This window comes from Protopterus annectens, chromosome 2.part2 (genome assembly GCF_019279795.1).
Source record: "Protopterus annectens isolate FY-2018-M chromosome 2.part2, PAN1.0, whole genome shotgun sequence".
In the NCBI taxonomy this organism is placed as follows: Eukaryota; Metazoa; Chordata; order Ceratodontiformes; family Protopteridae; genus Protopterus; species Protopterus annectens.
The window spans coordinates 339676976-339703989 of record NC_056730.1 but is presented as its reverse complement, the minus strand read 5'-3'; the positions used below and the strand labels follow the sequence as shown (position 1 = coordinate 339703989).

The 27014-nt window shown below is 40.6% G+C and overlaps 1 protein-coding gene across 1 annotated transcript in view; it reads left to right on the top strand.

Annotated features, from left to right (window-relative positions):
- LMBRD1 (LMBR1 domain containing 1) overlaps positions 1-27014 on the top strand; it is a 2226796-nt gene that overhangs the window by 1483197 nt on the left and 716585 nt on the right. The window contains exon 12 of the mRNA XM_044063893.1: positions 4025-4129. Coding sequence (XP_043919828.1) covers positions 4025-4129 — 105 coding nt within the window. The remainder of the gene's footprint in view (positions 1-4024; positions 4130-27014) is intronic.

The window sequence follows — 27014 nt, the reverse complement described above, 5'->3', positions numbered from 1 at the left end:
GGAAGATAGGAGATGGTAGGGCATTATGGGTAAGGGGAGGAGCTCTGAGCTTGGAGCAGATGCTAGAAAAATGTTGCCGGCTGGGATACGGATCCGTATACCCACAGGTTGCAGAAAAATGAAGTATAACTACTCAGATGGAACGTTATGGTGAGTACATAACTTCTTTTTTAGACTGTCTTTTGCTCATTGAAAGGTGCTATAACATATAGTACATTTGGTCCTTCTGTTGTACTTGTACAGCGAATTATCCCCTGGTATTATAGTCTTTCACATGGCTGTTTTGCACTCCAGTTTTCTTTTATGTTTCTGCTTTATGAAGTATGCTGTATCTTGGCTTGCATTGTTGCCCATAACCATAAAAGTCACTTGTTTCCAAAAATGCACTTCGCAGAGACAAAAGTAAGTTCAGCATATGCTGACAGTGCCAGTTGCCTTTTTTCACATTTAAACATGTCATATCTAACAACTTAAAAGAAAACCCTGCATCCACAAACACCATATTTTGTTTTGCATCTTACTACATCTGTAAAGAATCAGTTTTGCAATCTGCTTTAGAAACTGTACTGTCTCTTATAATCCAGTCATAAAATATGCCTCATAATTTGTTTCAGACACGTAACAGCAAGGTGTATGTACCTTCATCCGTAGTCATCATGAGGAAATCCATTTCATTTGCTGTCCTAGTAAAGAGCTGCACAAATACAAGTGTATATATTTTTTTCTAGCACTGAGACCCAAGTGTAGATGGTAAATTCATTTTTACAAATTTCATAGTTTATTTTCATCAAATAATGGTAGAGCACATCATTGGAAACTATCCCCTGCCACCACTGATGAAAATGCACAAGTATGCAATGTTTTCAAACACACTATTTACAGTAAGCTGTCAATATGCCTGGATAGCTCTAAGATGGATTGTTAGTACACATGATGGGTCGTAATGCAGACTGTTGCAAAATATGAACTTAGTCATGACACCTGGGAAGTAGAATACATCCAAAAGTAAAAGCGCATAGATATACTAAAGATAAAAACTGGGAACAGCAGTTTGTATTGCTAGTGCTTGGCCTTGTTTTTATGAATGTCAGGAACTGGACATGTAGCAGTTATTGTGTGTTCTGAAATAGCTGCGGCAGCAAAATTGCAGCCAAGTCGAAACTGAATGCATCGACACCCAGAGTTCGATGTATTCGACATAGCAGGAGGTGATGTCAGTTACCCATGCAATGCAGCTTACCGTACCGTGACACTCCATAGTCAGCAGTATGTGTGTTTTACTATTTTGCAGGGGCGCAAGTCCCCCTGCAAATTTATGTATACCAACTCTGAGATCGCATTACAGTGGGGAAATAGGTTAAGTCCCTATTCCTCACTGAACTGTTATCTCAACTCAAAATTCCAAACTCAAATACTCAAACTACACTACCCACTCGATGTGGTGTAGTCGATGTATATGGGTTTGCAAAACTGCCCATTGGAAAACTGCATTTCGACAGTGCTGTTTTCTGTGTTTCTGTTCCATCTTCATAACTGTTACTATTGCAGTTCTGCTGATTTATCTCCATCATCAGCCCCTTTTTTCCCATTTTTTTCATGGGGAATTGTGTTAACTGTCACCATCTCTCTCCATTCAATGTCACACTCCTGCCTGCTTCAACACTCATACCTGACTGTCACAGATCTTCTTTGACACAATCCAGCCATCTCTTTTCTGGGTGCCCTCATTTCCTCTTATCTTCTTCCTGTCTGTCCCAAATCTTCACCAGATTGTCTTCTACTTTCCTGCACGTGTCCAAACCTCTGTAATCTATTCTCTTTGATCTTTTCTGCAATTGAAGCTACTTTGGTTTCTGTTCTTATGTCCTCATTTCTTCATCTGTCCCATGGAACGCATCCTACCACACCCTTCTCAGGTACTTCATTTCCATCACCTCTAGCTTCTTCATCTCCTCTGCCTTTACTGCCCAGGTTTCTGTACCATACAGTAGTACTGGTCACACCACTGACTTGTACACCTTACTTTTCAGCTCTTTGGCATACTTCTGTCATAGAATACACCTGACATTCTGTGCCAGTTGGCTGCATCCCCTCTGATTTTAGCTTTGACCTCTTAATTCAGACTTCCCTTCTCTTCAATTACCCCTCCCAGATACTTGAAGATATTTACCTGTTCCACTATCTTCCCTTCTATCTCAGTTTTCAGCTTCTTCTAATCTTCCCAGTTTGCTGCCATATACCACGGCCTTATCTTTGCTTAGCTTCATTCCATGTGCCTTCAATTTTGCATCCCATTGCTCTAAACTTTGCTGGAGTTCTTGCTTAGAGTATTCCTGTAATGCCACGTCATCTGCATGCAGCAACTTTGTTGATCTGTGCTCTCCATCCTGTTTGCTAATGTAGTCCATCACAAGTATGAACAGCAGTGGGCTCAGAGCTGAACCCTGGTGTACACCCATTCCCACTGGAAACCCCTCTGTGAGGCCGAACACTGTTCATACTTGAGTCACTGGGTCCTTGTACATAGCCTGCACTAATTCTACCAATGTTTCTGGGACTTCAAACCACCGCAGTACTGCCCACATAAGCTTTTTTGGGACCTTGTCATATGCTTCCTCAAGTCTAGGAATCCCCAGTTGGGCTCTTTACTAATCTCTAGCTTCTTCTCAACTATTTGTCTCACTGCAAACATTGGGTCAGTTGTGCTGCATCCTGATCTGAATCTGACCTGCTCATCTCTCATCTTACATTCTACTACTCTGCGTATCCGTTTATCAGTCACCCTCTCTAGAACTTTCATGCAGTATGATAGGAGTTTGATTCCTTTGTACTGCCTACTGTTGTGGATGTCCCCTTTGTTCTTGTACACTGGCATGAGTATGCTTATTCTCCACTCAGCTGGGTATGCCTTTCTCTCCACACTGCTATGAGTACCCTCAGGAGCCATTTCTCCCCTATTTCACCCAGCATCTTTATCATATCTGCTGTGACCTCATCTGAGCTGGCCACTTTTCCTGACTTCATTTTCCTTAGTGCTATTCTTACTTCTTCTAGGGTAAGTTTCTTTTCTTCTGTCATTGTAGGCTGTTTCTGGGGCAGTACAGCTTCTATGGAATATTCTTCATTCAGGAGCTGCTGGAAATACTCCTTCTGTCTGCGTTTGATGTCCTGTGGACTGGTGAGCAGGTTGTTGCTGGCATCCCTTATGAAGGGTGTCTGACTAACTTCTTTATCTTTCTGTCTTTGCTTTGTAGCCTAATATAGTTTCTTTGTGCTACCTAATGAGTCACGTTCCAGAAGTTGGTAGAGTGCCTCTAATGCCTTATTCTTTGTTATTGCAACTACGTTCTTAGCTTCTTTGTTAGCCAACCAATATTCCTTCCTAGCCTGGTTGGTCTTTTCTGTCTCCCACTCTTTCCTGCACTCCTTTCTTTTGATGACTTCCTAGACTTCTGCATTCCACCACCAGCTTTCCTTATATACCTTATTTCCATACCCGAGTTGCATGTTGACCACTCTTGTATGTGATCTTGTGACTTTTTCTTTCTGAATCATGTGTTGGCTACTATCAAGCCATTATTATGTTGATTTAGTAGATAAAAATATATTTATTGAGGCATTTGCAAAGGGAAGTGGTCTTGGTCCTGTATTTTCATTTATGTTTTTCTTTGTGCATCCCATGTGATGCAGTATACAGTGTGTATGTAGTTTAGAAAGTCATTTAGGATACAATTTGCTGTGTTAGACTTGAGAAAAGGAACAGTGCTGTTTTCAGCTTCAAGGACACAAATGGAGAAGCAGGCTTGAAAGAAACTTCACACAGCCATCGATATGAACTAATTTCTTCTGAACAGTTATTTTTGCACTATGTTTCTGGTCATGCCTGTCCATTTCATGTGTGCACCAGCACCATATTGCTTCATTCCATCACAAATATAGTAAACATCTGCAAATGCGTGCTGTTTTTTTACTGGTCTTTGTTCTATAAATAACCTTGACTATGATTTTTTTTTCCTTTTTTTAGGTTTTTCCTCTGGATTACATCCTCATTGCTGTTATCACTTTGTATTTTGTCCTGACTTCTATGGCAGGAATTCGAGAGATGGGTATTTGGTTTTTCTGGATGAGGGTATGTGTATAAATCTTTAAATGAATATAATTCACCAGTTTATTGTGAGAATCTTTGTGACAGGAGACGGTGAAAGGGAACACTGTTTTTTTATTTTCTTGTGACTGTGGTGTTTCTTTTAAAATAATGTGAGTATTGAAGAGGAGAAAGTGTGCAACCCTTCATCAAGTTGGTGGTCAAACCTGTTATACCAAGTCTCCATCTGTTAGCCTACATTCGTTGTTAGCCCCACATACCTTATTCATCCTCTCTCAGTGTGTAGGTCAGTGGCATGAATATATGTTGTGTGACTCTTGTTTTGAATTAAACAGTGTTTCAGGCAGGATTGTTTTGAAAGTAAGAGATCATTTGGGTTGTGTGAAAATCCTACCACAACCCCTGCTACTAATATAACTGGCTTTAGCTCATTGCACCTGGAGGGTAAGGAGAAATCACCTTTTGCATTAGCCCCCCCCCCCCCGCCCCCACACCAGTTGAACTGCTCTGTTTCTGAATTGTATGACCAAACCAAGAAGAAACTTTGCAGTGTGGAGGGTGTGAAGTTCACTCCTTAAATTATGTTATGCACCTAGTTCACTAATAACAAACTGTAAAGTACAACTACAAAATAATAAAATAGAAAATAGGTAGTCCACAGTTGAGTTAAAATGGAATATTCTTTATTGAAACATACAAACAAGCAACCCTAGTTGAGTGTAATGAAAAACATAAAAAAAACATTCATTATTTATATACTGTATAGTCAGGTTATTTGGAGCAAGGGAGTGGTTACAGACAGTGGTTCTGTTAAGAGGAGTAAAAGCATTAAACTCATTCATTTTACCAAGTCCCCATTCCACCTTAACAGCATAGTGTAAACTGAGACTGTGCTACCTTAGAATTGAAAATAAAAAGCTAGAGACAAATTAAAATATATAAGAACAGTTTAACACTTTATGTAGGCTAACCTACTAATCCAAACTTTATTAATTAAGAAACTAACTCACTAACAAAATGACTAATTAACAAAAATATCTACCGCTAGACATCTATCAGAATAAACCAAAACACTTGTATCAAAGATTGCTTTTATACCAAATAAATACTTTGTTAGGTTTGTGTGTAAAAAAAACATGAGAATATGAATGAACATGTGTATAAATCTACAAGTGACCACCTAAGCAGGCTGAAAACCATAGCTATAATTGCCAAGGTGGAAATACAGTGAAAAATGTTAAAAATAAAACTAAAGCATTAAGGCCCTTGGGATCTGTTCAAGTGTGTCGTCTAAGAAAGCACTTAGTCTGAATGAGTAAAAGTGCACTCAGGAGTATCAGAAAACCACGCCAGTGTCAGTTATTTTCATTGTAAAATATTTACAATGTTTGATATTTGTTTTTAACACTATTAGCATGTAATGTCAGCATTAATCAGTCCCATATCAGACTTTTAATAGTCTTTTAAACAGTGGGGCAATTCTCCTGAGTTCTGGTATGCTTTTAATGGAGCAGTAGCAATTAAGCCCCGATTTTCTAAAAGAGTTCAGTTTCAGCTGTCACAATAGTTCACATTTTTTACGGATGTTTCCTTCCATTTCCAAAAGGTCCACATGATCGATTGTTTGAAATTTAAAGCCAGTGAATTGTATGAACAAACAGCTTATCTTCTTTTCCCTTTAGCCAAGACCTCTTGCAGGTGGGGGCACTTTGGAAGTGTGGCTGTTTTCCCCCTTGCCAAAGCAGCTGTAATTTCATTAAAGCAAGTGTATAGTGGTTTCTCTTGCTGGTCTGCAGGCTAACTTGCAGTGTCATACAGCTCCTGCAGTGTACTTTATAAAGCTGCTGCCTTCTTACTGCAGTTCCTGTTTTGTCCACCACAGGGGCCTTGTTTCTTTGTTTACCCCAACAGCTATGGAGGAGGATGGGGAGCACAAAACACTCCCAGGAAGTATTATTAAAAAAATGCAAAAGTTGCTTGCTGTTACCATATTCATATGTAGAATGTGATAATTCTGTGTGAGAATAATATTATTGAGACCTATATATTTTTGCATAGTTGGGTATGAGTGATTGTCTGTGAACATTTTTATATAACTACTTGAGCTTGTTTACCTTTACCAGCGCATGTTGATTATAGTATATGCAAGTGCAGCAGAATATATAAAAGAGGAAATGTTCTTACCACTGTTATATCCAAATAGGGTCGGTGCCCATTAATATGGGTATTATTTTCTGTTTTACAACATATGGCCATGGACATTGCATGTATAATGCTTGAGTTTCAGAGGACTGTATAGGAGCTTGACAGTTGCCTTGGCTTATATTCGAGTACATTTCATACACGAACATATAATCTCTTACTTTAAAGTAAACACCAGATTAAACCATTTATTCAGTTTTGTAATTGGTATAAAGGCTTTGGTATGACTGCTTTGTCAAATTACCATGGAGAAAGATCAAAGTTAGTGCATTTCGAATCAAATTTCTTAATTTTTTATCTCCTCCACTGATGTCACTAAGGCACGTCTTGTACTTCATTTTTTTGTTCTTTAGCGAAGTGCTACAGTATTTGTTCGGTATTGCATTATTTTGTCACAAATGTAGGACTTTGTAGTGTTGAATTAGAGTACTTATTCACAGCATAATCATTTGCTCCTTCACTCTAACAGTGTTAGCTTTCTTTTTAATAAAATGTCTCTGGAGAAGGTAGAGACACTTTTCAGGTAAGTAGATAGAGGTGAGAAAATTATTAAATATTAAAATATTTAGGATTAGTGCTGGGCTAAAGATTTGACTCATTCCACATTTCACCTTACCCTATTTCTCAACATAAGACAAATTAGCTGTTTTTGTTTCTTGCTTAGAAAAGTCAGAAACACCTAGTCTGCTTTCCTGTTCTTCGTGGTATGTAGTTTTATTCCTCACAAACATTTTTCCATTGATTTTGAGATCAGAGTTTTTGCTTATCACAGTATTTTGCTATGGCTACCTGTAGCTTTTCACATTTGTGCTTTTATAAAATGGGAATTGGCTATTACATACTTATTTGTGCATGTGGTGAACAATGACTTCAGTATAAGGATTCCTGTTGAGATCTTTCTAGCATGAGCCTACAGGCTTTATTTGTGACTTGTTTATTGAAAATTAATTTAATAACAAAAAATGCATTTCACTCAGTCCGAAAGCACAGAAGTAAAAGAAATAATGAGTGTAGTTATAGTGAATTTTACTGATTTGCAGAATGTAAATAGTTAGCAACTAACAACATATTTGTACAATAAATAGAAATATTGATTTATTTAAAAATGAAGGCTAACATGATAATAACAAAGGTTCAGGTATATAAACAATAAGCAGTTAAAGGGCAACATTTTTATCAGGTTATAAAGGCATACAGAAAGTGTGCATTGTAGTGTTTAAGATTGGCTTTGTTTAGCAGAATTGTTATCTGGTATGTTTGCTTTATTTTATGATGTTTTTATAACATACCTCTTTTGCTGATTCATACTCATAAGAAGAACAACTATAAAAATTCAGTCATTTACAGAAATCATACATAAACTAAGTAGAAACACTTGCAAATATAAATATTAAGTAATGCAGTAGCATAGGGAGTTTGACTAGCAAAAATTTTAAATGAATCCCGTCAAGGGATCCAGATAGATAAATATGAGCTTGATATGGTCTTATCCCATTCAAACCAGGGGAGATAATTAATAGTATACTTGTTACCTGCTCATGTCTATATTGAGATTTGATGGTGACCAGTTCCCTGAAGAGAATATGCAGGTTTTTAATTATAGGTTCATGGGTTGCTATGCAAGCCTAGCCATAACAATTCCCTGGAAATTTTTTCCCACAATATTTACTTCTCTGGGCCCCTGTCTAGCAGGGCGACTGACATGATCCCCGGGGTGAATTTCCTATCTCCCATCCAATCATCAAGGTTCCTTTTGAAGAGGGCCAATGAGGCCCTCTGCTTGACATGTATGGGCAGTCTATTCCAGAGTATGGGAGTCTCTGGGCCAGGAACCTATCCCTCCAGCATGTTTTGTTCATTGTGATGATAAGGTTTAGATCCCTGGAGCGTGTGGTTCTGAGGGATTGGGATTTCTTTAAGTGGAGCATGTCCAACAGCTCAGGGTTTGACATGGCCTTGTATGTTAAGCAGAGATCACCTCTGAGTAGACGATATGCCACAGAGTATAGCTGGAGTTTTTTTTAGACGGTCAGCATATGGCATCTGCTTTAGGCCTGTGATTCTTTTAGTGAAGTATTTCTGTGGCCTTTCCAGCTGTTGCAGATGCCTTGTGAGGTACATACCAAATGGGGAATTATACTCTATAATTGGTCTAATGGGGGATGAGTACAGTGGGACAATGACCTTTTTTTTTCCTGGATGAAAAGCACTTAGTGATGAGGTGTGCCACGTAGAAGGATTTCCTGACTGTTGTGGCGATGTGGTTATCGAAAGTGAGACCACTGTCCACTTGTGTCCCTAAGTCTGTCATCACACTTTCGATGTTTAGTGTCCTGCCACCTATGTGGTAGTTCATGGGTACATGTTTTTTTCCAAAGGGGATAACTATACATTTCTTGGCATTAAGCTTGAGCCCATGGCTCTGGCACTAGGCATCTGTTTCTGTAAGGCCCTTTTGTAGAATATCCACATCATTTGGGGATTCAAAAATGGCTCCCAGTTTGCAGTCATCTGCAAACTTTGTTAGCCAGAGTCCCTTAGTGTTGGCCTGTACTTCAGAGAAGTAGATGCCAAACAAGAATGGTCCCAGGACTGAACCCTGAGGTACTCCACTTGTCACTTTTCTGGAGCTGGATTTGGAGTCGGCTACTTTTACAGTCTGGGTTCTGTCAGTAAGCTAGTTGGCAACCCATCGAGTGACGTAGGGATTTATGCCCAGCTTAGTAAGTTTATCTATGATTCCAGAGTGGGGGACAGGGTCAAAGGCCTTGGCGAGGTCCAGATAGGTTGTGTGGACTGCCTTACCCTCATCCACAGCTCTGGAGACCAATTCAAAGAAGTCAATCAGATTCAGGAGACAAGATTGGCCCTTCACAAACCCAAACTGGGTGGGGTCCAGTGTCTGGAGGTTGCCAATGTCTTTGTTTATAAGTTCCATGATAATGCGTTCCATGCCCTTGCAGATTAGGCTTGTCAGACTGATGGGATGGTAGTTCCCGGGATCCAAGGCGGATCCTCCCTTGTGGAGTGGGATAACTGTAGCTGTGCGCTACTCAGTGGGCACGAAGCCTGAGGTGGGGCTATGATTAAACATGACACTTAGGTGGGGTGTCAGTTCATTTTGTAGTTCATGTAGTACACAGCCTGGGATGTCATCTGGTCCCATGGATGTTGTATTCTTAGCTTTGGAGAGTGCTGTTTCTACCTGTGTGGCTGTGATTATAGGAATTTGGCAATCTTTTGGTATTGAGATGGGCCCTTTAGGGGGTGAGAGGGGAGTGAAGTTGGCACTAAATCGATCTGCCAGGATGTTGGCAATATCCTTGGGATCAGTATATTTAATGCCATTCTGTTGTAGCTCAGAGCAGATCTGAGCATTGCCATTTAGATTTTTGACATAACTGTAGAATGCCTTGTGGTTGTCTTTGGAATCTTTGGCAATTTTATTTTTGTAACTAGCTTTTGAGGATTTTATGAGGGATCTCAGCTTCTTACAGAGGCTGGTGAGGGAGTTTTTTGCATCCTGGGATTTTCCTCTTTTCTGCAACAGTTTCTTCCTTCTGTTGTATAGTTTGTTTATAGCAGGGGACCACCAGATTGGCTTCCTTTTTTTGGAGAAGAGCATCTTGATTCTATTTGGGATGGCACGATTCATGCACGAGTGGATGTGCTCGTACAGTGCCTTAGTGTAGGATTCTGCAGTCGAACTTCCAAATCCCGTCTGCGTGGGTGTTGTGAAGTTTGTCACTTCCGACTTGAGTAGCATGAAGTTGTCTTTGGTAAGTTTTTTAAGGAGGTTTCCTTACTGGGGGTGGGGGTGGGATGTGGATGTCAAGGGTGATTTGCTTATGGTCAGACCTGACCAATGAGGGGGTGACCACTGGTGTGGAGCATCCATCTCCCATGTTAGTAATGATCAGGTCTAAGATATTGGAGCCCCTGGTGGGATAGTGGATTAGTTGATCCAGGGCATTGGAATTTATGAATTCCAAGAACCGATGGGAAAAGGAGTTGGTACCCGAGTAGTAGGCAGGGTAGTTGAAATCACCCAGTATTAGGGTGTTTGGTTGTATCTTAATATTTTCCAGTATGTTTAGGAAGGTGTAGTGAGAATCTTGGGGTATGGTGGGGGATCTGTAGCAAGCTACAATTTGGATTGCAGTCTTACCTAGTGTTGCACCTGGAGAATTTCAGATGCATTGTGTTGGGCAACTAGCCTGGAGGTGTGAATATCCTTGGTGAATATGGACACTCCTCCACCTTTAATGTTTCGGTCTTGGTTTTGTGGCTGAAAAGTGTGGTAAGAATTGAAGCCTGGTATTGCAGGGGTGCTCTCTGGAGCCTTGAACCACGTCTCAGTCACTGCACAGATATCGATATTCTCCATTTTTAGGAGTGCCTCGAGAGAGTGTATTTTGAGGTTTAGACTTCTAGCATTGAGTAGCATTACCTTCAGATTTTGCATGCTTGTATCTGTTACAGTGGTGGTTTTATCCTTTGAACCTTGCCTAAAAAAGGCACTATAGGGGTGGCAAGAGCTTTAGCCAGTAACCTGAATCCCAGGGGTGACAGGTGTAGACCATCTCTGGCAAAGCATCGTGGTTTGTCGATCATGTCTTCCCAGGCAGACAAATACTGGATCCCCTTTGAATGACACCAGAAGCTTAGCCAATTGTTGAAGTCAATCATTTTATCCTTATACTGTGGTATCATTCTGGGCGAAGGCAGGGGATTCCGTATTATTTTCATTGAAAGCTACAGATTTATTTACAGGTGATCTTTTGTGCTTTGCCTAGTTTCCTGTCTAAGGCATGCCATTGAAAGACAACCAGGGAAGGAACTAATCTGTATAGCTACAAATCAGAAATTAACTCTTGCAGTTGTTTAAGTAAATCTAGATTTGGGCATATCCAAAACTTAGGTAACCAAATCCCTTAATGCCCCCTTTACAACACCAACAATCTGCTATATAGTAGGCAACCTGTACTGGTGTATAAAGTATTTATAGAGGCATTTCTGCCTTAGAAGTCTAAATCTTCATGAAATAATAGCCTACCAAGGTGCTGTAAACATTGAATATCAGTGACCTGGACAAAGCTGGATTCCAGGCATACCTGTCAACCATACCGAATTACTCATTTTTTACTGAGTTTTGGGGTCCAAATGCAGGGTTGCCAGGATTCCCGAGTGGCACCCCTTCATTTACGATTTTTTTCATTTATTTTTTTTAATTTTTTTATATACTGCGCTGTCGGAGCTGACGTCATCACGTGCGCGATGACGTCAGCTCAATCAGGGCTCTCAGCCAGTCGGAATTGAGCTCAAGGAGCTCACATTGTCATTTCCGGCTCCTGGTCTGGCTGCAAAAGTCAAATGTGAGCGGGAATGCTTGGCTGTTTGTTTTAACAGCAGGGAATTAACAGTAACAGGCTAGCGTGCGTTTTGGAAATCTTGGCTATTCTTTTTAACAGTAGGGAATTAACAGCAGCAGCACTCATTTTAGAAATCCTGGCTGGCCATTCATTTTAACAGCAGGGGCCAGGGAATTAACAACAGTGCTCGTTTTGGATTACAGGGCTCGTTCGTTTTAACAGCAGCACTTCACAGCGATTTTGAACAGCAGAGCTCTTGTGCATGAACAGCCGTTCATTTCATTTGGACCCAGCCAGGTTTGGATTTACCAAAGGTGTGTGTGTGTTCATACACAGGCACTTTTGTGTTTTGTTATTTCAATAAATGCGACTTTCATTTGCTCTGTGATAGCTGATGGCAAGCATTATCTTGCAGTGGGAAAACCAAAACTCTCCACTATCATTCCATATTATTAGGTAATTTTCTGAGTTTCAGCTGCACAGACAATAAAAATGCTGAAAGATATTTCTAAAAAATCCTGTGAAATGTTTTAAATAATCTGTGTAATAAGCTGCATGTTTGAACTGCTCATTCTTCGTATTTGTTGTTGAATGAGTATGCAAAGGGACATTCATGTTTGTCTATCTTTTGTGCAGAAAGGGTTATTCACATTTTGAGTTATGGTCTGATTTATTATGTTCCCAGGGAATACAATGGATGTCCTTCAAGAATGCAACTGCAGTCATAACATATGGGTTGTCCTGCCTCAGGCAGCCCTCGGTCGGCCGGATTCCAAAGTCTGGGTCCGACGTCGGCTGATGTCGCATTTCTCTCCGACGTCAGAGCGGCTGGAGTACATAAGCATCAGCCGACGCCATTTTCTTCAGTCTTTATTGCCGCGCGGTGCCCGAAGCAGAAGCAGTTCGCAAGTGCCGGTCGGTCAGCTCCTGTATTCTTCGATTCCGAAGTCATCAAAAAAGCTAAGTACCCGTTGGGGACCTTTTCTTGCCTCAGCCGATGTCAGAAATTACTGAAAAAGTTAACAATTGTCTTTCTTGTGGTAAACAAATACCTCATAAGTATTTCCACTCTTACTGTCTTCCTTGCCTTGGCCCAGACCACGACGTCTTGGCCTGTGTAGCCTGTGCTCGCTTCAACAAGCGCACTCTCAGGCGCCGGGCGGAGTTCGCTGAAGATTTTTTCGGCGAAAAATTTGCTTACACAATGCCGTCGGAACTTCCGACATCGCAAACTCCCAAGAAACGAAAAGACCGGGACCGACATCCTCGGCCCGCGTCTACCACCGACTCCACGCCAAAACCTAGCGCGAGTGCTCCGGTCCCCTCTGAGACTGTCTCTCCACCGCTCCGAACCGAAGACACCGCATTACCGACGACTCCGATTCCGGATATCACTCCGACGCCAGTTATTGATTTTCCTCCGGATACCGAAACCGAGGAAATGCCCGAGACCATTGCTGTAGACAAGGTCACTCCTGCACGTGGAGCTGCCAGGCCTCCTATGGCCATGTCTATTAAGGCCTACACTAGGGCTAAGGCAGCCAGCAAAACAAAACATCTTACTACTAAAACCTTATCTCAGCCAACTCCAGAGACACAAATTATGTCTATGGCTGCTGATTTAATTTCTATGATTAGAGGTTCACAGGCCCATCCTGAGAGAGGATCCCAGCCTCCTTCTGATAAAAGGCCCTGGGTTGAACCCTCTGACCCTATTCCGTCAGATGTAGATTCTGAGGGCTCTGTCCACTCTGATAGCCAGGAAGAGCTCTTCCAGACCTATGAGGACTCGGATGCAGAGGATTCCATCCCCTCGGCCTCCCCTCCTGAGGATATTTCTTTTGGGGAAGTTCTGCATACCATGAGGGAACATTTCAAGTGGCAAGGCCAGGAATATTCTGATTCCAGAAAACGCCTTCGGACTTTCCTTAAGAAGCCACAGCACAGGCCCTTAGCTATTCCTCCTGTACTTGATGTTTTGGATGATTTATATTCTGACTCTAGTGCTACCCCTGACTCTCTTCCTCCTGCTCCAGCCAAGCCAGACAGGTATTACAGGGTCCCAGTAACACATTCCCATTTATTCAGGGCCCACACTGCTGATTTGGAAACTATTTCACAGGGGCCTAAAGGAGTTTCAGCTTCCACCTCTAAAAATCCATTGCCCTCCAACAGGGAAGCTAGGTCATTAGAGATGGGGCAAAAGGTTTACACTTCCACTACCTTATCTATGAGAGCTTTGAATTGCCTTTTCATATGTTACAATATCAGGATTTCCTGTTAGAAGATTTACAAAAACATTGGCCAATCCTGATCCTTTAGACAGGAAGGCTTTGCAGGAAGCTGTACATAACACTCAGCAAGTAAGCAATCACTTCCTGCAGTGTGGATATGATGCACTGGAAGCTTCATGTAGGGCAGCTATGACAGGGGCAGTCATTCGTAGACATGCGTGGTTAAAAGATCAACCTCTACCAGATCATGTAAAGGCAAAACTTCTGGATGCACCTTTGGAAAAGAACAAGCTTTTTGGTGCTAATGCTAAGGATGTGTTAAAGACCATTGAGGAAAAAGCAAAATCAGTTCAGACGGTGAAAGATTTCCTCCAGGTTCAACCCCCCAGATTCAGTAGGAATTGGCCTTCAAAAACTGGTCCTTTCCTAATCCAGAAAAGTTTCAAAGGGGTAAAACAGGCGTGGCGAGGAAGAGGCCAATACAGAGGTCCTTACAGGGGCGACAGTGGCAGCCAGGAAACCAAAGAAGTGGCAGGGGTTTCACCTGCCCCACAGCCACAATCTCAATGACTTTCCTCTACTTCCGCCTACCAGGGAACAAATAGAAGCTCCCTTGGCGGAAATTATCTCTGTTTGCAGAAAATTGGCACAGACTGACAAAGGACAAATGGATTTTGGACATTATAGACCGAGGCTACAGGTTCCATTTTCATACCTTGCCAAGAAAACAAGGCATGCCAAACCTACCACAAAACCAGAGGGCAGAGGCTATCAAGCAAATCTCTCTGCTGACTCGGATGAAAGCAATAGAAAGAGTTCCACAACAAGAACAAGGCCAGGGTTTTACTCAAGACTGTTCCTTGTTCCAAGAAAAGAATCTCAATGGAGACCAATACTGGATTTGTCCGCATTAAACACCTTTCTCGTAGTACCAAAGTTCAAAATGCTGACTCTACAGCAACTCCTTCCCATGCTGGGCAAGGGGTCTTGGCTGATTACTCTGGACCTCAAGGAGGCATACCTGCATGTCCCTATCAGACACAGCTGCAGAAGATACCTCAGATTTCTTGCAGGGCCAGAGCATTATCAATTCTCAGCATTGCCATTTGGCTTATCTACTGCCCAGAGTATTCACAAAATGCCTGGCTTCAGTAATTGCTCATTGCAGGCTCCAGGGATACAAATTTACCCGTACCTGGACGACTGCCTCATACAAGCGGACGACAAATTGATGTTGACAAAAACTTGGACTATGTCATACGATTACTTCAAGCTCTGGGATACACAGTCAACTTCCAAAAGTCAAGACTGCAGCCATCCCAGCAAATAATCTTCTTAGGAGCCAAATTAGACACAGCCTCTCAAATGGCTTACCTGACAGAAGACAAGCAAGAGAAGTTAACTCATTGCTTCAAAGGTTTAGCAAAACTCACCCAGATGACTGCAAGGAGATTCCTACAGGCCCTGGGTTACATGGCATCCTGCATTCTCCTGGTTCCATTAGCAAGACTACACATGAGAAAGCTTCAATGGTACCTAAAAAGCATTTGATCTCAGCACAGCAACAACTTGGAGACAACCATACCGCTCATTCCATGCCTACAAAAGGAATTCCTATGGTGGGCCTCGGTGAGCCAGGCAAACACAGGTATGTCATTCAAAAAACCACAGATAACACAGACCATGACCACAGACGCCTCAGACCTTGGATGGGGGGGGCGCACATGGAAGGCAGGTGTATACAAGGACAATGGTCTCCAAAGGAAACACATCTGCATATAAACCAAAAGGAAATGATGGCAGTAATGCATGCCATTGAGGCCTTTCAACACCAACTTCAGCAAGGCCATTTACTGATACGGACAGACAACACCACTGTGATGTGGTATATAAACAAACAAGGGGGCACCCACTCTTACCCCCTTTGCAGACTGACAATGCATCTTTGGGAAAAATCACTGAGCCTAAACATCCAGTTACAGTCCCAGTTTGTTCCAGGCAAACACAATGTGTTGGCGGACAGCCTAAGCAGGAATTTCACAGATCCACACGAGTGGAGGTTACATCCGAAGATCTTCACACAACTCACTTCGACATGGGGCAGGCCAGAAGTAGACCTATTTGCCTCTCACCTCAACCATCATCTACAAAAATTCTGCACAAGGACATACCATCCAAAAGCTTGGAAAATAGATGCTCTCTCATTCAACTGGAACTTCCTAACAATCTATGCATTCCCACCTCTGCCACTGATGACCTCAGTATTACTAAAGATCAAAGCAGAGAGACCCAAGGGAATCATAATAGCTCCGGACTGGCCAAGACAACAGTGGTACCCACTACTACGGAGCATATGTCACACCAGGAGGTGGGCCCTTCCCCAATGGCCTCTACTTTTGACTCAACACAATTTCAAAACAGTGCTTCCAAACCTTCGGACACTGCAGCTAACAGCCTGGGAGATCCCATAAATAACCTCAACCTATCTCTCTCCAAGGAAGTTCAGCGGATACTAACAGAAACTCAAAGACCATCCAACAGAAAGGTTTACTTAGCAAAATGGAAGAGATTCAGCAATTGGAATACCAGCAAGGGACATGATGCATCATTGTTGAACATCCCACTCATCTTGGAATATTTGGCAGATATGCTAAAGAACGGCCTCTCATATTCTTCCATAAAGATACATGCATCAGCTATTTCAGCTAGATATAACACTGATCCTCCTGTCTTTTCACACCCTTTGCTAAGGCAGTTCCTCAGGGGAATCAAGAACATTAAGCCACCAAGAAAGGCCCCAGTGCCAGCCTGGGACCTCAATTTTGTCCTAGAAAAACTGACTCTACCTCCATTTGAGCCAGCAGCTTCAGTTGACTTGCAATTTCTCTCATGGAAGACAGCTTTCCTGTTGGCAATTACTTCAGCAAGAAGGGTTTCGGAACTACAGGCCCTAATGGCAATACCACCGTTCATAATTTTTCACAGAGACAGGGTTTCATTAAGGACCAACCCTACTTTTATGCCAAAGGTGGTATCTAGGGTTTCTTTAAATCAAGCTATTCATCTGCCTGCTTTCTTCCCCAATCCTGAGAATAGGGGGGAAAGACTGTTACATACCTTGGACATTCACAGACAACTCGATACTACCTGGACAGAACCAAGGCCAGTAGGAAGTCTGAACAACTTTTTGTAGCTTACGCCCCTGCAGTCCAAGGAAAAGCAATTTCAAAACAGACTATTTCAAAATGGATTGGACATTGCATCAGATTCTGTTATTCCTTTCATGGAAAGACTGTTCCAGCCAATGTCAGACCACATTCCACCAGAGCTACAGCCACCTCTACAGCATTCTTAAGAGGGGTGCCTACTAAGGACATTCTAGAAGCTGCTACATGGAGCTCAGTGCATACATTCTCCAAACACTACAATCTCCCTCTATACTCCAGATCCAGAGCAGGCTTTGCTTCGGCAGTCCTGCAGGGTTTGATTGCCACACCATCTTTTTCCTAGAGCATTCCTCCTCCCCCAGCTAAGCTATGGTATTCTACCCATATGTTATGATTGCAGTTGCATTCTTGAAGGACATAGTACAGTTTTGTACCTATCATAAATGTAGATGTCCGATAGACATGCAACTGCAGTCGGATTTTCCCTCCCTCCATACCCCTCTATGCCTAGGGTCCACTCCTATCCCTGTTTCTCTTAGCTGGGGATATCTGTTATGGTATATTTGTTTTATTTCTCATTTATTTGTCTGGAATCCTGTTTTTGTCTTCCAATTTGATTACAGCCTTCCTTGGAGGGCACCTGGCATCTGGGGCAAGAAACACTGAAGAAAATGGCGTCGGCTGATGCTTATGTACTCCAGCCGCTCTGACGTCGGAGAGAAATGCGACATCAGCCGACGTCGGACCCAGACTTTGGAATCCGGCCGACCGAGGGCTGCCTGAGGCAGGACAACCCATATGTTATGACTGCAGTTGCATGTCTATCGGACATCTACATTTATGGTAGGTACAAAACTGTACTTTATCATATACTGCAGGCCTTTGTCATGCCACAAGTTAAATGCCCTTTTGGTGGACAAAGATCAAAACTCATTTTAGTTTTAGGCTCAGAAACATATCGCTCAATTGTCCAGATTTTCACAGAACATCCAGATTTTTGTCTCATATTTTGGTCTGTTCCTCATAAAATTTGTGAATTTCTGGCAAATCACAGAGGATTAATGTGACTAAATAATGACATACATTTGAGTTTTAGACTTCCTATCCCTCAGAAAATGCATGCTAGCATAAATCCTGTCATTCCAGCAACTTTCTAAGTTTATAAGAGCAATACTTAAAACATGTCTCTTTCCTATATATGCCCCCATTATTTTAGGCATGTCCAGACAACTTGTGTTGTGATAAGAAGTTGAGAGGTATACTCAGAAAAGGTGAAGGTAGGTTTAATTACTTAGACTTACACTGACTTTGCCTTCTACCTTCCATATATTATCCAGGAGGACAAAACTAGTGAACAGTAAAAATACAGATAATTCAATTTGCGTAAATTGAGAACAGAATTTGTATTCCCCTATTATAGACTTTGTTGTTTGTCCAGGTTTTTTGTGCTAAGAGTTGAGAGCTATAGTGAGTGAGAAGTGAGAACTGAATTTGTATTCCAGGATTGCCCCATATTGGCTTTGTCCAGGTTTTTTGTGCTAAGAGATTGAGAGCTATGGTGAGAACTGAATTCAGTAAATGATAGCCATTACGTTTCAGTCTTCTTATTTTTTTAGGAAACTTCTGATTTGGCATAGCGGTATGTTGCTCTGACTGTTGTGCATAGTGACATGCATGGTGGTAATAGCATTTTATTTTAGCAGCTTTCCAAAATTGTACAAGCAATGTTTAAAATGTGTCCCTGGTTTTTGACCCCCCCCCCCAACAAAAAAAAAAACTGAACTTGAAAGTAAGTGCAAGAAGCTGTGAAAGATGCCTATGGCTTACACCACTGACATTCTATTTATAGTGTGGACGTGGAAGTAGACATTTACGATGGAAATGTTCTGAATTTGGCAGTTTTGTCATTATTGGTTCATGCATTTTGTTTCATTGCCTACTGTACAGCTTACTGGAAAAATTATCAAACGATAAATTTAAAATGCGCTCTACAAGTGTGTTGTATTATACAAGGAATATAACTTAATAAAGTCAGGAAGGTGTATCAAAGAAAAGAACAAATATATGTTTCTTGTTTTGTGTGTAAGGGGCCAATGAAAATGGCCCAAAGGTAATCTTTATCCACCAGTGGCCAGATGCATTTTCTTTGGATGTGGTGTGGGTTTCAATGCTATTTCAATAAATGTGAGTTTCAAGGGTAGAGAAGTTTTAATGCCAAGTCTATTTTCATTGAGACAGTATTGCTTTGTTTAGCAGATGTCAAAATAAAATCCAAATAATCATTGTAGAGGTAAAGCAGTATGGACACATTAGTGTTTATGGTTAATGGGGCGGAACTGCCAGGTAATGGGACATTAGAATGGCTGCAGGAGGTCAGTGGTGTCATATTTTGGTTGTCTGTTCTTCAGTTTGCATTTGAAAGTTGATATCCCACAATTCCATTGGAGTGGGTGGGGTTACATAATTATGTATGCAAATTAGATGTTAATCAGCGTACAGATTTGTACCTATTTTTCATGGGCCTTGTCCAGATTTTTGATGTTTCCAGGTTGAGAGGTATGATTCCAGATATTCTTTTCTAACTGTCTTCCATAGTCCATTCTTGTTGACTGTTATGGAAAGTAGCTGCCTGTAAAGCCTTGTCAAAAATAATTCATACTACTAGCCTTACTGTCTGTCTTCTGTAAGAAACCAGGTTTACTGCACTTGTGTCCTGCCAATTAGAAGGCTTTTCTTGATACCATTAAAATATTTGCCAGTCCATTATCAGTAAATAAAAATCTCCAGTTGTTGATATCTTCCCAAAAAAATGAACATGGCATTTGTGTGTATTTGATCTTAGTGTGTAACATATCAGTGGCCTCCGGCAATTGGGTACAGTCACCAACTTATACTGAGGAGGAAATATTAGGTCTCTACAGTGACCGTACACCAAAGCTACCATTGACGACTGTAGCCCATCTTCCATCACAACAGTTGTTAATTTCCTGGTAACAGCAAAATGAAGCACCTGGATAGCCGTTTCCACAGAATAATGTTTTATTCAAGGGTATAAATGCACATTAGCTCATGCTTTTAGTTGGAGAAAGGGAACTTACAGGGACAATTAATGAATTGTAACAGGTTTGAACAGTGTGTTCCAAATTAAATATGCAAGGGTTCTTCTCTACATTTGCAAAGTTTCTAGCTGTTTTTTCCATTAACAGTTTCTTTTAGTTAGAGACAAGCAGGTGCATTTTTTCATGATAAGTCTGTAATGTAATTTACCTTTAAAGGTACATTGATAAACTGTTCATTGAAAAATAAATGAAAGGGTGTGGCCAACATGGTGAGCAGTTAACAGCACTGTTTTTAATTCTGCTTTATTTTAACATATCTGACAGGATTGTTACTAAAAAACCTCAAGTAAAACTTTTTATAACTTCATGAGTTTATAGTTGAACATCTGCTGAAAAATATACTACAAAAATAACATGTTTGAAACTCTTTTAATTACTCTTTCCTGTCAAGAAAACTAGAAAGAACTATTTGTCTCAGAATGAGTCACTTTAATCCCAGTGTACAGGACGATACTTCTTCTTCTTTCGGCTTTTCCCAGTTAGGGGTCGCACAGCGAAACTCCAGTCCACTAATGATTGGCAGCAGATTTGTTTATGGGTGCCGAGGTGCCAACTTGACGCCCAACCTTCAATGAAGGCACGTCCATTCTACGCTTGTCTCCACTCGACCGTGGGGAGGACATGCAGACTCCACACACAAGGCGGTCCAGTCGAGAATCGAATGGGGAACCTCTTGCTGTGAGGCAACAACGCTACCGCTGCACCATACTATGAAAAAAAAAACATGCAAGCTATGTTAGTAACATCAATGAGTTATCTGTAAAGATGGATAAATTAGAAAGCAAAATGGCCAATTTCAAAGAGGAATGTAAATAAAGAAGATGAAGTCCTGAGTGAATGTCATAAACAGCAATCATCACACATCTTGAGTATAGAACAAGCAATGTCTGATTTTGACGTAAGATTACTTGAAAATGAGAATGACATTGAATTTCTTCTGAAACAAAACAACTTTTTTCTGGGATGAATTAGAAGACTTAGTAAACAGATCTATAAGGAATAACATAAGGATTTATGTCATTCCTGAAAAAGAAGAGGGAGACAGTATGATTCAATTCTTTAATACCTGGCTGCCTAAAACATTAAATCTGCCTGAAGCTTTTTCCTGTGGCATCGAAAGGGCACATAGATCACTTTCTAACTCACCTTCACCAAGGTCAGTAATCGTAACATTTTCCTCAAGTCAAGATAAGGATTTAGTCTTAAAGTCTGCATGGACTAATTATCCAGCTAAAATTAAATAAACTACTATAATATTTGACAATGACTATTCTATATTAGTGATGTCCAAGAGAAAAGCATGTGTGCCACTTTTTAAAACCTTAAAGTAAAACAATATTAAAGCACAAGTTATTGGTTCCAACAGAAATAAGGATTAACCTTCCAGAAGGAAAGAAGAATTTTAACACCTTGGGAGATGCAATGGACTTTGTACAGAAAAATAAAATCTCAGAAAAAAAAAACAGAAGAAATGGACTGGAATCTATTAACCTCTTTGAAGAGAAATGCAACAAGAGGTGGTTGGTTACTAAAAGACAAAAACAGTAAAAAAAACTGAAGGACAAATGAAAATCAATGTATTTTATGGTTATGCATTCTTATGCAAGTGCTTGAATACTTATGAACAGTTTCTGCATATTACTTTTTATAAGGTAAATAATTTCTTCCTTTCTTTCCCTACTTGTAATTCTCTTTTTAAAATGTTTGATTCTTTTAGTATTTGAAATTAAAGCCACTTATTTTCACTTAGACTTTAAAAGGTTAAACCATTCATCTTATTAAAAGTTGATCATTATTATGATGACACTTAAGTTAGGTGTCACACCTTCTGAGATCTTGACATAATTGAGTAATATACTATTAAATATAATACAAGATGTAGCAAATGACACTTAAGAGGCATGTTAAGTTACATTCTGGGTTCTTAAAAATGGTTCAGTGGTGTGCTACTGATTGTATACTTAACATGCAATAGCACCCAGGAAAGACATGCTACATTGTAAACAAAGTATAAAAAATGTACTTTTTTACATATATAGGTTCATAGGTGTGTACTAGGCCAACTGCTCTGGAGCCTTTACAAGCCCAGCCCATAGAAGTGCCCTGGCATCATGCCGCCGTTAGTTCCCGGTGCCTCTATCAAGCAGAGCCACTGGAGTGATCCCTCAGGTGAACTTTCTATTTCCCATCCATTCATCAAGATTTCTCATGAAAAGGGCCAGTGAAGTGCTCTGCTTGACATGTATGGGAAGTCTATCCCAGAGCATGGGCAGTCTCTGGGTTATGAACCTCTCCCTCCGCATGTTCTGTTGTAGAGTTTGTTAATAGCAGGGGACCACCAGATTGGCATCCTTTTTTTTGGAGGAGAGTGTCTTGGTTCTGTTGGGTATGGCTAGTTCCATGCATTTATGTGTGTGTTCGTAAAGTGCATTGGTGTATGATTCATGAAGTTAGCCACCTCTGTTTTTAGGAGCCCAAAGTCAGCTTTGGAGAAGTTTTTAATGGTGGTTACCTTTGGTGTTGATGTGGATGAGATGTGGATTTCCATGGTAATTAGTTTGTGGTCAGATCTAACCATGGATGAATTTGACTATTGGTGTTAAGCAATGGTTGCCCATGTTGGTAATAACCAGGTCAAGGATGTTGCTTCTTCTAGTGGGGGTAAGAATGAGCTGAAAAAGCACATTGGAATTAATGAATTCCAGGAAGCGTTGTGCAAGTGTATTGATGCATGAGTAGTTTTCCCAGTTGATGGAGGAGTAGTTGAAGTCACCCAGAATGAGAGTGTTGGGTTGGACCCCAATAGTTTTCAGGCTGCTTAGGAACATGGAATGAGAGTCTTGGGACATGGCTGGGGACCTGTAGCAGGCTACAACCTGAATCGCCATCTTACCCACTGTTAGTTGTACCTGAAGTATCTCCAAATGCGTTATGCTGGGCTACTAGTCTGGAGGTGTGCATATCCTTTATGAATATGGAGACGCCACCACCTTTGGAGCTTCGGTCCATTTTCTGGGGCCAAAAGGTGTGGAATGAGTTATAGCCTGGTAGCACAAGGGTGCTTTCTGCTGCTTTAAACCAGGTCTCTGTTACAGCACAAATGTCGATGTTCTCTATTTTGAGGAGTGCTTCGAGTGAGTGCATCTTGAAATTTAGACTTCTAACGTTGAACAGCATGACCCTCAGATAGTTTTTATTTATAGCTGTTATTGGTCTTTGGAGCACCACCTAAAAAAGGAACTATAGGGATGGCAAGAGTCTTAGCCAGTATCTGGAAACCTTTGGGTGACAGATGCAGGCCATCTCTGGCAAGGTTGAAGTCAATCATTTTCTGCTTGTACTGCGTTATCATTCTGAGTGATGGTAGGATACTGCTCCGGGATAGGGTCATACCTACCTGGGCCACCTAATCTGAGAACTCCTCCGTCTCTTTTCATGTAGTCCAGGGAGGTACATCTCAGGTCATTCACACCACTTGGACAATGATAGAGTCATACTTGTACTTGTTGTGGAGTGACTTGACTGCATGTGTTGTGTGTCGGTTCCTGGCACCAGACAGTGAGCTGACTGTTACCTTCTCCTTATTCAACCTAGTGAGTGGGACATCAGTGTGCTTCACTATCGAGTCACCTATGGTTAGTGTATTGGGCAAGATGTTTTGCCTTAGGGGCTTAGGTTGAGGGGCACACTGTGTAGGTGAGCTGTGTGTCTTGTGATTTGTGCTGTGTTGTGGTGGTCGAGTACATTTCTGATTTGGAGTTTGGGTAGATTTCGATTGAGAGCCTTCGTGAAGTTGGGGGTGTGGCTTGTGTTTTTATGTAAGAGCTGTGATGGTGGGTGTTCTGGAGGGCTATGTGTTCCATGTGGTGTGGTGCAGGTTTTGACCTTCTCCTCTTGACCAGCTATTCTGGTCTTGGCTGGAGAGTGCATGTCTTCCAGTTTGGATATATAAATGCATCTCTCACAAGTCTGAGTGTTGGGAGGTAAGAGGAGAGGGTTGTCTATGTACATGAGGCAGTTGCCACACTGCCTCAGAATGCCCGAGTTCCCCAAGTTAATAGGAGAAAGCACAAGGAACTGATCTCCAGACATGCCAGGAGGGGGATGGTCATTATTAATAAGTACTGGAGCTGTTTCCTTATAGGACATTGTGCTGTTAGCACTTGTGTGCTACAATAATTGCTACAAGAAACCAGATTAAGTGCTAGGCAAATAAGCTAGTTAAATGTAAGAGAGAAGAGAACTAGCATGATCTAAGGGAAAAATTGAAGAGCAGACTTTCTACCACCAGTAATAATTTACCCTAGCTTAGTGGCTCTGCATGGCGTGCCAACCCGTGCAAACATGGGCTTTTTAAGCAGAAAGTTGAAAGGGAGCTAGAAACCACTCCTCTTGTGGTAGATAGGCTTCCTAGTGCTTGCCACTCCCACTGATGAGTTGAGAGGCTTTCCTCTAACACAGAAAGGTCTAGGGAACTCAGAAACTGCTATACAGTCCTGAATACAGCAAATCTGTATCCAGACTACACTAGTAACAGGAAAGGCAGGAAAATAAGCTAGACCTTTTTTTTTTTTAAAATGTAACAGTAGCAAATGAGCAAACTGACAAAACAAATTAACCAATAAAAATTCAAAACTGAGCCCAGTTCCAGCAGTCTTCAATCAGACAAGTTCTAACTGCGCACTCCTGCCACTAGGGTGCAGGGGAACCTTCTCCAAAAAAACATGGCCTGAATTAGTGCTCAAGTAAAGCTAGACTCAGCGGGTCTGAATCTAGTCTAAGCTACAGAAAACAAGGCACACCAATTTCAGAAACAAACAGTTCAAGTAAGCAGGCACAATAAGCCTTTAACCAAAATGTCCAGCTCAGAAGGGCATAATCTACCCTCTCCTCTCACAAGAGTGCAGACCACAAACCTTCTTTATGTAAAATAACTGGCATGAAGCCCAAGTGCTTAAACCAGAACTAATACACTTTTAGAATAACAGACACAAAGCCTTCAGTCAGCAACTCCCGACTTAGAATAAGCTACCTGTCCTGCCACAAGAGTGCAGACCACACACCTTCTTAATGTAAAACAACTGGTCTGAAGCCCAAGTGCTTAAACCAAAAGGCTTAGAATAACAGTTACAGTTTAATCATGCTACTAACAAGCAGTAATAAATGCAGCAGAATTAATACAATTGAGTACTTTTAAGAACAGGCAGCAAAAGCAAAATAAAGTAGGAAGAAACACAAATACAGTAAAAGCAGAGTAATAAAGTGCAATTATAAAAGTTATTATCGGAATGTTATCAAATAGAGTAACATTCACACTTTTACAGGTTAAAGCTTGATCACGCATACAGTAACTGTTATTCTTTTAATGCAAGTTTATATGCTATGTCACCTTTAAAAATGACAGTCTGCTCTATATTAAATATCTCATGCAAATAGTGCTTAATGAATCATTAAATGTTATTTCTTTAAATGCAATAGCTTTTAGTGGTTATCATACTTTGAAAAAAATTGTTTTAGTTTTTTTTTTAGTGGTTTGTAAGGGTTTGGGGCATTGATGTGTGGAATAGAGGTAGCATGGATTAACTTGTGGATGTTTTTGTGTGAATTGTAGCTGATAAACTGTTCATTTGCAAGCCCTTGTCATGAGGACCAGCTTGAAGCAGCTTAATTAGAATCGTGACCACTTTTGCAATGCTGCAGGCGTTCTAAAATTCTAAGAATTGTCCAGGTTACTTCATCCTGTCTAAAAAAATAAATAATCATAATATTTTGAATCATATGCTAAGTTGTCAATGAGTACATTTTAAACAATAAGCAAAAGACAGTGAATTGCATTCTAAACCACTGTCAGTTATTAAATAATTCTGAATATTAAATAATTCTGAATGCTTGCAGTAGACCAAAAGGATAGTTCATATACTAGCCTAAATTGTGATACTTCTATTAAAAAAATAAGATTGTGTTTCTGTGTTATTGTCTCTTTTTAATAACAAAACTTAATATCTCATAACAATTTATTATAGAAAGTTTGAATCTTAAAAGGGTAGATTTTTCAGATGTTTGTTCAGATACAACTAGACATAACATTTAAGAAAAAATAAGGGTAAGTATAAATGTTCTGTTATATGACAATCTACACTAGGATTTTAGCTAAAATGTAAAACGTAGGAATATAGTAATAGTACAAGACATAGTATACAAACAGAAATGGAAAGAGATCAGAATAAGGGAATATTTATATAGTTAAAGAATATAAGTACGTCTACAGGGTTGGGAGGTTGGTATAGTGGTTAAGGTGTTCACCTTATAGGCACAAGGTACAGGGTTTGAGTCTCATTGGGGTAATTGGTTGGACTTGATATGGCCAACAAGTACAGTTAGCCATGTACTAATGTATGATCCTATGTACAACTTTACACATGGTAAACAAAACAGAAAAAATATAAAATCATCTGACCTATAAATGAATAAATATGAAAATAACAACTGACTTCCTTCCTCTAGTAGACCAGGGAGATATGAGATACAAGGAGAGATGATTGTAGAGATATTTAGTTTGGTCAACTTGAAATAAAGATTTTGAACACCTGTTTAACTTTTCTTATTCATAATAACTCATTGATGGGCATTTTAAGATAATGCATACTAAAAAATAAGACACATTCATAGGAATCAGAAGCATAAGCTAATCTTTGTTACTCTAATGGAGAGTTTGATAGGTAGTTTGTTCATCTTTTTTAACAAACTAGGAACACGTTATTCCATGGTAGAATGTTTTAGGGTTATATCATTAGGTAATTTTTTATTTCTTTCAA